This window comes from Ambystoma mexicanum, chromosome 1p, assembly GCF_040938575.1.
Source record: "Ambystoma mexicanum isolate Mex_15411 chromosome 1p, UKY_AmexF1_1, whole genome shotgun sequence".
Lineage (NCBI taxonomy): Eukaryota > Metazoa > Chordata > Amphibia > Caudata > Ambystomatidae > Ambystoma > Ambystoma mexicanum.
In genome coordinates, this window is record NC_090921.1 from 983,180,072 (window position 1) to 983,192,248 (window position 12,177).

A 12,177-nucleotide genomic window follows, 5' to 3' on the forward strand; every position below is an offset into this window, starting at 1 on the left:
TGGGTACCTCTGTCAATCAGCATCACAATCAGGCTGAAGTAAGGTGTAGTGACGCAGTGCCAGCAATCCGTGCAATGCAGGCTCACTAGATGAGCCAACCTCTTCCTTCTCCTTCTCTCTGCCTGGCATCATCAAGAATGCAGAAGGCTGCCAGGCTGCCAGGCTGCCAGCAAAGGTATTGCACTTCCTCAAATACTTCACATCAACCTGCAGCTTTGCAGGGCGAACAGGTAGGTACTCTGCCACTTGGTTAAAACGGAAATGGCAGATTACTGCGCAGCAGATTTGGTCGAAGGAGAATTGGTCTCAATTTATTTGATGAATTTTAACGCATATAAATGTGTGGTGTGGGTTTAGGGAAATCATTATTGTAGGGAGGTTAAGGGGGGATGGAAGGGGGTCTCTCCCCTCATATTTATGCGGCAAAATCAACCTGTCAAAAAAAACAAATTCAACCAATTTTCCTTCGACCAAATGTATTCGATGCAATCCCCTAAACCAGTTAAAACAGGACTAAAGTGGAGAGGAGTGGAACACTCACAGAACATGACCCGAGGAAAGGACAAGGGGTCCCTAGAGCCCTGTGGGGAGCCCAGTCCCTGCAGTATAAAAAGACCCCACAGCCGGCAGCTCCTGTACACTAGAAAACCGACGGCTATGATCCCGCTTTTGAGCCCAGTATTAATGCCCTTTGCCAGGACACCTATAGGGCACTCCCAAGTGGGAGCATATCCCTGGAGCCTGGGGGAAATAATGACAGATTGATGACAGTACATAACAGTGGAGAAACCTATTACATGGAGGCTGCAGTATGTGTTGATAAACCAGCTTTGCTGTTTTCCTTCCTTATCTTACACTTAATACAGGTACATCTCAGTCAAACCACAGTGACATGACTGCACTTGTCATCTAGTGAGATCTCGCTTCTTCCTTCTGTGATGTTCTGCTTTTGTCAGGAAGTTGCCTGCACCCAGAGCTATCGACGTACAGCATTTAGACAAACTGAGTCTCAGCGTGTTCCTCTATCAGTGATGAGACCTGCAGATATCTTCCTTTACATCTAAACCTGGACAGTATAGGACAGATTAAACCCCTTCTTACACTCCAGTCAATAATGGTCATCAAATGCCATAGATACATTTTCAAAAGCCCCTTAGAAGGTTATCTGCATGCCACGCTGTGTCTGGGTAGCAGAGGGAATAGAGGGACTTACGGTGCCACCTTGGTTTCTTCATCGCTCTCACTGTGATAGGAGATCTGCAGCCTAGGAAAGGGAGAGCAGACATGGTGACAATGCAACATAATTAGACACAGCTAGAAGATTTCAAGCATAGCAATGAGCACTGACGTCATGTGAAAGATGCCATTTTCTTCATGTCTTCATTTCTCACATTTGCTTCATTCATCCCAATCATTTTAAAGTTTTTCTTTTTAATTCTAGCAAGGGTTAAATTAAGATCTACATAAAGTGTATACCACAGCTCTTCACATATAAGGTAGGGCTGTCCTATGTTTCCTTAAAAATTCATAAAACTTAAGCTATGTCTTTCCACATTCCACATATAGACAGTGTGGAGACCTGTTCACGCTTTTCCTGTTTAACCTCTTCTTTCGTCCTGTGTCCACCATCATGAGATGATGACGATGATATCCATATCAGTGTGATGTTGAAATGGTAAGGGGACCAATGTACAACCCTGGTTGGGCAATGTCTGTAGGCATTTTGTTATGTTATGTTATGTTATGTTATAGGAACTTGTTAAGCGCTCAGTCACCCGAAGGTATCATGGCGCTGGAGGAGGCGAGGGAAGAAAAAAAGTCCAACTGCAATCAAATGTTACTAAAACAGATATGTTTTTAAAGCTTTCCTGAAAGCCAAGTGATTTGAGAGGTTTTTAGAGTCAAAGGAAGACCGTTCCATAGTCGAGCTGAAGTGATTGAGAAAGCTTGGCCTCCAATGCGGGAACGGCGAAATAAGGGCACAACAACTAAGCCCGCTGCAGCAAATCGTAATGGCTGCGTGGGAAGATAGCGACGAAATCTGTTGCGCAGGTTTTCAGCCGCTTGATCATGCAGGGCACGGTGTTCTAAGCAGAGGGCCTTGAAAGCAATGCGCTGAGTGACAGTCAGTCAGCGTAAAGAGCGCAACACCGGCGAAATGTGGGCCCCCTGAGGGGAGTCAGTAGCCACCCGAGCAGCCAAGTTCTGTAGGCGCTGAAGTCGCTGGACTAGTCCCTTTGGCAGATATAATGAGTTGCAGTTGTCTAAGCGACTCAGTACCAAGGCTGCAACAACGGGAGGGCGTAAGTGTGGAGGTATTAATGGAAGCACCTTTTCTTTTTATTTTAAGGTGAAAATGGCCTGCCTGGCAGACTGCAGCAACTTGTGCCTGCATAGAAAGTGAGGCGGAGACAACCACACCCAGGTTCTTCACCTTAACAGCCGTAAGTGGAAGATGGCCAAGAGAGGAGGGCCAAAAAGAGTTCACCCGGAGTGAAGGATGAGGGGGGAGCCCACCACCAACACCTCCGTCTTGTCTCCATTCAACTTCAATCAATCAAAAACAAATGAACAGGGTCATAGGAACCAACCCATCCACTCCTTGTGGTACACTTATGCATTTGGACAATGTCTCAACTTATTCAATGATTTAATTTGGGTCACAAAGTGACATGTATCTACAATAGACAAAACACAGGAGACTCAATAGTTACAAGTATAAAACAATAGATGATACAAGTGGTGTTACCCCAAGGTGACTGCCTTGGATAGTGATTCAAGAAGAACAATGTACATACCGTATGCCATAACAAAACTGGCAGGGGTTACAACAATATATATATAAAACAGTACACAGTGCCGCACTGCACATTAAAAAAAACAGTGTGTGTATTTAGACACTAAGACTTGAAGTCATGTAGTCAACACAAAAGTGTTTCGGCCTTAAAGGGCTCGATTGGGAGCTTTTCTTGTATGGGCCGTCATCAGAACGGAGATGTTGTGGAGTGAGAGTATCCTGTGTGCTCGTGTCAGAATAATTACAGCCACGTAGGAGATTCCGAATGTCAGTGCCTCCGACAGACTCTGCCGGAGGCGCTGACATTCGGAATCTCCATGCAGCACACAGGTGCGATCTCCTGTACGCACCGTGACATATAAGAAATCCCTCCTGAACTGTCTGCTATTTCATTCAGCAAGGAGATTGGACACATATATCAGGACACTTGCTGTCCCACTTGGACCCTTGATCTATACTGGACTTCCAGTGTTTTTTTTCCTACGTGGCTCTAATTATTCTGACACGAGCACACAGGATACTCTCACTCCATAACAAACATCTCCGTCCTGAGGAAGGCCCATAAAAGAAAGGCTCACAATCTAGCCCTTTAAGGCTGAAACACTTTTGTGTTGACTACTTGACTTCAAGTCTCAGTGTCTAATTACACACACTGTTTTATTATTGTGCAGTGCAGCACTGTGTACTGTTTTGTATATATATTGTTGTAACCCCTGCCAGTTCTGTTATGGCAGAGGGTATGTATGTTGTTCTTCTTGAATCACAATCCAAGGCAGTCACCTTGGGGTAACACCACTTGTATCATCGATTGTTCTATACATGTAACTATTGAGTCTCCTGTGTTTTGTCTATTGTAGTTACATGTCACTTTGTGACCCATATTAAATCATTGAATAAGTTGAGACATTTGTCCAAATGTGTTAATTTACCATAAGGCTGGAATTTCAGGCATGCCTCGGTACGGCTTCCATTCCCTGCCTGCAGCCCTACCCTGGACCCAGTTTTCAACGCTCTCCATCTCCCTCTTGTAACAACATGGTCATGGCTGGAGGGAGATGGAGAGCAGTGAACTGATGTATTGTGGACTGCCGGGCCCTCATCCAAGTCCACCAACACGCTCTAGCCGTGACTCACTAACTGGCCAATCCAGTCAGCCAGGACTGGACTGGGACAGTCACTCACAGAGAGGAGTCAGGAGAGGACTTGAATAAGGAGGCCCAGGCTGGGCCGTGTTACCTGACGAGTGAGAGACGGAGGGTCGATGCCGACTGGAAGCCTGCTCTCTCCTGGCCAGGCATGGATTCTGTCTTGGCTCAGGGACGTCATTTGCCACCTGAGGTCCCCCTTGCTACCCCTGTGGTCAGGGCCGGTGCTATCACTAGGCAAGCCTAGGCGCTTGCCTATACGTTGGAAATGTTAGAGTGGCAAAATGCTTTTTTAACACCTCCACACTACTGCCTTGCCCAGTGATAGCACCAGCCCTGTTGTTAGTTACTCTCTGCAGTCAGGCTGGCTGCAGCAGCAGACCAGGTGGCACTGTGAAGGTTGGGACTTGGGGTCGGGTCAGGGCCACAATGAGTGAATGGGCGTGGTGGCAGCACTGGCACCTGCGCAATGTGCATTACCATGCTACCAAGGACCACACGTGCCCCCTCGACGATCCGATCGTCGACTCGATGGTATGAATGTTGCAGTGCAATGCGACAACCATGACGCAGGGGTCAGGACAGGTGAGGAGGACCCCTGGACCGAGGTGCCATGACGACTACACTGCCGACCAAGTAAGTAGCGGTACCAGTGCGCAAACCCACATTAAACGTGCTTACTTACTGGCAGAACACACGTGCTGAAAAACTGCATTGAAGGGCTATGTGGCGGCTCAGGAATGGGTGCCACATCATGCCCCAAGCAGACTATTCAAATCAACAAAGCCAGAGTCAGTGCCTGTGAGATATCTCAGCAAGATTGGGGGCGGGGACTTGGGAGTGATTGCTGAAGATGTCAGTGTGTCGGTAACGAGCAGCGCTGCCGCCAGCGAGACCAGGCCCAGCACCAGGCTCGGCGCCATCACCCGTCCCCGGGGCTCCATGGCCAGGGGCGCGGGGGCCTCAGGAGCTGAGACTGGGACTACTGTGGGGGGCAGCGGACCGCATGGAGTCTAGACCTTCCACCCCCTGCAGACTGCAGTCCTCACTCAGTGTGTCTCAGTGGCTCTGCTGGATGCTTGCCAGGAGCGAGCGCTCCGGGGCCACCTAAACCACAGTACTTCCATATGTGGCTCAAAGGCTCTGTCAACCTGTGGCAACATAATATTGCCTGAGCTTTACAAAATATTATGAAGATATTCTCAACAGCTCCAAGTCTCTTTAGTGCAGGGAGAATCTGAGGTCTTCATCATGTGATGGATAAAACTATCACGCAGAGACACAGGTAGTCATAAACCTGCTCAAGAGGTAGGTATCCCATCCAGAAAAACTGCTTATCCTGACCAAAGGTCATTATTTTAGATGTATTGTTATTTATTTTGAGATTATTTCATTCACAGTATTGGTCAACAGCCAATAATTGAGATAGTAAGGCCCCTGACCAACAGCACAGACTACCACACATAGCACCAGTTCCCTCTAGTGGTGCAAGCGAGACTGGCAGACTTGGAGTGAACAGAGACTGGACGTTAACAATCTGACGTTAATGATGGTGTCCAATTAGGACTAATCCGTTAAGATAGGTGAAGAGCTTGGCATCGGTGCAGGGCACATTTCTTTAGTGTTTAGAATGGTGGGCTTTATTGTCCCTTCTGTTAAGGGCAATAGCAGAAGCAGGATGTAATGCCAGGTGGCATAGATCCCGTCAGGGGGGCACAGGATCCAGGGAGTACACTTTAATGGTTTGTGAAACTAAATGACAAAATGAACCCTAGTCTGAACCCTGCAGCCACTGTCACTGCTGCGGCTGCAGCAGCTCTGTCACCCATTATCACTTGCAGTGAAAACGTGCTCTCCGTTCTGGAGCTGCCTCGGTCTCCTGTCTGGCTCTGTGTTTCTGTTTCTCCATCCCCGCTGCACAATGCACGTTCCTCGCCACTGCCGCCGTCCAAGTCCGACCGTATTATTGCATGCAGCATGCCGACTTTTGTGTCACTGCCTGACTGCCAGTGCCCCCTCTGTGCCCTACTCAGTGCTCCTGTGTTCTCCTCCGGATCGCCTCTGCTCTTCTGTCCCCCTCCTCTCCCGTTCTCTCTGCTGCCTGTGCAGTGCATTTCCTTCTTTACTCACACCCTCCCTTGCTCCTTAGTACTCACTGCATCATTCCCCTATTTCATCTTTCTGTCCATGTGCCTTTGTGGCTTTGCCTTGTGTCTGCCTAACACCCTCTGTCCTTCGGCCATGCTTCCAATCCGAACTATTGCATCTGAGTGTGGAGCAATTGCGTATGAGGAGGGAAACAAAGGTTGTCGGTGTTGTTTACTTACTTACCCACCCATTGATTACCCAAGGCCATGCTAATCCGTATGGCCATTCCAACCCACTTCCTGCCCAAAATGCATCCACTCTTGGGATGTGTTCTCATCTGGGAATGGCTCCACGCACACCACGGGCCACACTTTGGATGCTATCATCTCTACTGACATCCCTCTCTCGATCCCTCTCACTACCTCTCTCTCCTGGACTGACCACTCTCTTCTCTAAACCCACCTGAAGCTCTCCTCCTCTCTAGCAGCAGCAGACCCACACGGCCACTCGGCTTCAAAGTCGGCAAACCCATTAGAAAAATGACAGTGGCTGCTTTTGCCTCCACCTACTCGCCTTCTGCCACTCCTGTGGCTGATTCCCAACCTGATACAGCCCTCGCTAACCTCAATCTCTCTATCGCCAACACTCTTGCTACTCTTTCCCCTGTCATGCAGGTCCGTCTGAAGTCTCCCAATAAATGTAACTCTTGGACCGACTCCGATCTGGCTGCCCTAAAATGCAAGTGAAACTTGCATCTGAGCGGAAATGGAATTCGTCGGGCGAACCCTCTGACAAACTGGCCTGTCGCCTCCTTCAAAGGTGATATCAACTCTGCATCCGCACAAAGAAAAGAGCCTTTATTCAAGCCCGCATCTCTGTGGTATCAAGTAACACAGCCAAACTTTTCAAAGTCTGTAAGGAACTGACCAATTCTGCAGCAGCCTCTTCTTCTGTCACACCCACCCGGGACCTTTGCTCGGCCCTGGCTGCACACTTCCTCACAAACCCCCAAGACATCCTTTCCTCCCTCCCTTCCACACCACAACATACACCTACACTGGAGCCTCCTTTGACCCCAACACTTCCCCTCTCTTCCCTCTCACCCGCTCACTCGCTGAGGTCGCCAGACAAGTCCGGTCCATGTTGGCCTCATCCAAATAGGTGGACTCCCTCGCCCCAGCCTTGGCGGATCTCTGTAATCTCTCCTTTTCCACTGGAGTTTTCCCAACAGCTCTTAAGCACTCCCTTGTTCACCCTCTGCTCAAGAAACCCTCTGCCGACCCCTCCATTCCGGCAAACTACCGTCCTATCTCTATCATTCCTTTCCTGGGCAAACTCCTGAAGAAGTTGGCTATCTCTCAGCTGACCCTCCACACTGAATCTATTGGGTGCTTCCACCACCAATCTGGCTTTAGAGCATCTAGAGGCACGGAAACTGCTCTTCTGACCACCTGTGAAGAACTGCTCTCAAATCTTGACACTAACACTCCCTATGTCCTCATTCTCCTTGACCTCTCCCTGACCTCGACTCAGTTAACCACAACATCCTGATTGCACGGCTCTTTGACACCCTGGGAATCACAGATCAGGCTCTGGGCTGGTTAACCTCCTTTCTCTCCGACCGCCTATCCCAGGTGGAACTCGGAGCCTTTCTCTCGACTATCGCTCTCTCAACCTGTGGCGTTCCCCAGGGATCTAACCTATCCCCTACGTTTATATGGCTGCCTTGGCAAGAGTGATTGTCACTATCACCTCTAACTTCCAGGGCTACGTGGTTGGCACGCAACTATCTTTCAGGCTACCCTCAGTCGCCTGCTCCTCCTCGCTCATTTCCAACTGTCTGTCCACTTCGCAGTCATGGTGTGCTGCAAATGACCTTTGCCTCAACGCCAGTAAGACTGACATTGTTTGCATTGGTACCCCTGCTCCCGCCTTCCCACTTTCACCCTGGCCGGCCTCCCTTGGCCCTGTGCCCGCACCCACCTGCGAGGTCGAAAAACCTTGGAGTCATCTTCAACTCCACTCTGTCCATCTCCTCTCACATTTCTGACGTCGCAAAAAGCTACACCTACTCAGAGCTACTCTACCTTTTCTCACTTTCCACCAGTGGCTCACTGTCTCCAGAGGCCTGGTTCTCTCTAGGTTGGGCTACTGCAACAGCCTCTTCCTCAACCTCCCTGCTTCTGCCCTGCGCCCTCTGCAACTCATTCAGAACAGAACCGCAAGACTTATCTTTGGCCTCAAGACCAGCGATCGCATCTCTCTGGCACTGAAATCCCTTCACTGGCTCCCCAAGGCTGCAAGGATCAAGTTCAAGACCCTCTGCATTGTCCACAAGGCTTTCTGAAGCCTATCTGCAACGTTGCCTACCTAAATACTGTCCTTCCCAAGCCCTCCGCTCATATACCTCCAACCTTCTGCGAGTGAGCCGGTTCTCCAAGCAGAGTTTTTGATGGAGATCCTTATCCTCAGCAGGGGCCTCCCTCTGGAATAGCCTCCCTGCCACCCTCCGTCTTGAGCCTAATCTCCTTAAGTTCCGGAAACTCCTCAAGACCTTCCTCTTCTCATCTTCCTTCTCTCTCCCTCTACCCTCCTAACCTAGCTCTCTGCTCTATCCCTCCTTTTCCGTACAGCTTGCTGACTGCTGCCTGGTGTACCTCAGAGTCTCACAGGTCCCTGGCAACCCACCAATCCTCTCTCGCACTTGCCTCAGAGCCCTGAACTCATTCCATCCTCACTGCCCTTGAGAAATGACCCAAGGGGTGGCTCTCTCTGCACTAACCCTAGTCTCCACCGACTGGGTGCACTTGGACCCCCCATGTAACCGTCTGTGCACTTGCACGATCCAAATGCACTATGTTTGAAGATCATCTGTCTGTTCTCCCCTGTCTACCTCCCTTAATTGCACTTGGTAAAACTGCAGAATGGTCGTCAGGCATATTTGCTCTGTCTGAACTGTTAATTGTGTTATTTGCGCTTACTCTGCCCGTGCAGACTATTATAGTCTCCGAATTTCAAGGGCTCGGAACGACTGTTGTTTTGTCCCCAGCATCCCACCCTCCTTGAGCGCTTTGAAACACTTGCCTTGTGTATAGGTGCTTTATAAATAAGCATTACCATACCACGTCTTTGAGTGTGCTTTACTCAATCCTTACCATACAACTTTTTACTTGTAGCGCCCACAAATGTTTTTCAAAGCAGTCTTCTGAGAGTTATTCACTTATTTTGAGTTGTACGTGCGCTACTGATATAATAAAAATGTCTTACCAGGCCTGCCTACAGCCACTCAATTTATAAGCACTATGCTGTCCTTCACTGAAGTCCTGTTAAAAACAAGCCTTGGAAAGCCAACACTTTTGACTTGTATATAGGTATTAGGTATTTGCCAGGCACTGCAGTTGTATGCCATGTACCTGCACCATTTTCACCTGCTACCATCAATGGCCAGTTTATACCACTACGGCAGTGCCTGCAAATGACTTCCCAATGTCTACAAAAAGGCCCAAACCATTGACATTGCCAATGCTCATTTCTTTTGTTTTGGTGCTATAGCGCCAAATCTGCCAAATCTGGCAGGGCATCTGGAGCTGCTGTTTTGAGCTGCCCCACATTCTTTTGTTGATTTCTTTGTATGCATGCTGGCCTAGAAGTCAGCCCCTCCTGCAGTGCAATTCACACCTCGCGAACACAAGGCTGTGGGACGTTAGGGGGTTGGTAGGAGGATGGTTGATTGAGAACGGTTAGGATTTGGAGTGGCAGGTGGGAATCTGACAGTTTGCCTAGGGTGGCAAAATTCCTTGCACCGGCCCTGCCTCTTTTTGTTTAACATATATTTTTTTTAATATGTAATCTCCTGGGCTGTGGCCAGTGTCATGTGGCTCTTTATTTTTGGAGTGGCTGACATTCTTGTTCAGGCCTCTCAAAAAAAAAAAAAACGGGGCTCCACAAGTGTATCACTTTGAGCAGTGACGCCAAATAAGAAAGAATAGGAATAACACATAATTTGCCTTTCAGGAATTCTATCCAATAATTGCCAGACTCATAAAGGTTTCTTTCAGGCACACTTCGGGGGGTGAGTCACTGATTTAGCCTGTTCATAAACACCTCAACTCAGCCTTTCACCCTTCTGAGGTTGATTAATGAGAACCAAAACAGGTTGGTTGGTATTGTATGGTATGTATAAGCGCGTAAGCGTAAGTGCTGTATAATAACATATCATTATCATTTGGCCTTGAACGTCTGCTTGCATTCACAGTAATTTGGTAATATGGTACACACTGATATTAACGATACTTATGGTGATCCATTCTTCTATGAAATGTATATAACATTATAGTGAAATCGCAACCATATTTCTCCTAGTGTACTTAGGAACAATATGTAATGTCCCTTCCTGTTTTGTCAAGGGGTGAAAGGTTGTGTTCCATCACTTTTTGTGATGCCACTTCGAGGTGGGGGAGGTCAAATGACATAATTTCCTGCGATGTCATCAAAGGTCGAAGGTCATGTGATGTCACTTCTGCTACTCTGACATTTTGGTGAAATGACATCCCTGTCTTGGCTATGCAAATCTTCAAGTAGTTGCCCTCCTTTGTCATGTAGCATGACCACTCGTGCAACGCTACAGTCATGGGCATTGGCATCTGAGGTTGTTTACTGCAGTGTGTAGTACACATCAGGGAATCCCGGAACAGCGGACACAGCAGGGGGTAGGGGAGAGCTGAGAACACGCTGGGTATCAAAGCCTGCCCTTTGCAGCAAAAGGTCAATGTGTGAGCGCAAGGCCAGCCCCTGCGCTTCTCACAGCCGAAGACTCCCGGGGGATTTGGGTGGCACGCAGTGGTTGTCCGCCTCTGCTTGGCACCAGTCATAATCGGTAGTCTGCGTTCGCCCGCATTCTTCCGCCTCACGCAGCTGTCCCATTAGTGTGAGGGCTTATAATTGCAGGAGCTAGCCCTTGCGTCATGGCAGCGATTATAAATTGGTTACATCATGAATCCATCCACTTATTAAGATGGTTGTTGTTCCCTCAGTTTAACACGCAGCAGCAGTTTGTTCCTGCTAATCGTTTAAGACTCTTGTTGACTTCTTTTTGATGGTTTACCTATAACAGTCTTCAATGAGATACTACCAGTGCTTTAAGTGGGATTAGAAATTGAGGGGGTGCTCTCGTTAGGGGGTGTGGCCTAAGTACGGGAGTGCTTAGACCACGCCCTCTATCGCGAGCCCCGCCCCTCGCCCAAGGGGTGGGGGCTGCTAAAAGCAGCAGAGCGGGGGCGCACTGGCATTATTACCTTTGATGCGCCCAGCCCTTCCTTTTAAACTAAAGAAGGGGCTGGGCGCACCAAAGGTCTGACACCAGTGTGGCCCAGCTCGCACGCAGCAGGCAGCCTTTCCATTCATGGAGCCAAGTGGTGGAATGCTTTGCCACGGGCTCCTTGAATGAAAGTGCTGTCTGCTGCTGATGGCTCTGTACTCAAATAGGAGGAGGCTGGACTGCCCAGCTCTCCTTTTGTTTCCGAGTAAATAGCCATCAGCCAGCGTGAGGAGCCCAGGGGCTTCATGCTGGGTGATGGCCATTTGCTTAGAAACAAAAGGAGGGCTGGGGATCCCAGCCCCCCCCTCCTGTTTCAGAGTACAGAGCCATCAGGCAGCCTGCACTGCACGGTTGCACCTGCTGCTTGCTGGTGTCCGCTCTTCGGTTTAGAAAAAAAGAAAAGACAATGGGCCTCATTACGACCCTGGCGGAGTGGGTTTACGCCAGCGGTATTCGCGGCGGACCCGTCCGCCCTACTACGAGTTCCCGTAGCGCCATGGAGCGTTTTCCGCCTGGTTTTTCCGGGCGGAGAAATCCATGGCGCTACGGGACCTTGTTGTTAATTACGCCACCGTATTTTACGGTGGCGTAATTAACGCCTTCCCCACTCCCATTATACCCTATGGGGCAAAAATGGGAATGGGGAAGGGTAAAATGGGGAATGGGGATTTACCGCCCCGCCAAGGTCGGAATGGGGCGGTAAATCCGCCAACCCCCATGGCGCTATCGGCAACTTTCCGCCGTGCTCCATGGTGCATTTTGTGCCACGATTTCCGCCAGGGTCGTAATGAGGGCCAATACCTTTTTGTTTTCGTCTTATCCGAAGTGCT

At 49.2% G+C, this 12,177-nt stretch overlaps 1 protein-coding gene across 7 annotated transcripts in view; it reads right to left on the reverse strand.

The window, feature by feature from the left end:
• Positions 1 to 12,177, reverse strand: part of CNGB1 (cyclic nucleotide gated channel subunit beta 1) — a 1,007,057-nt gene that overhangs the window by 384,264 nt on the left and 610,616 nt on the right. For all 7 annotated transcript variants that reach the window (XM_069654372.1, XM_069654395.1, XM_069654388.1 and 4 more), the window contains one exon: positions 1,214 to 1,264. In XM_069654372.1, coding sequence (XP_069510473.1) covers positions 1,214 to 1,264 — 51 coding nt within the window. The remainder of the gene's footprint in view (positions 1 to 1,213; positions 1,265 to 12,177) is intronic.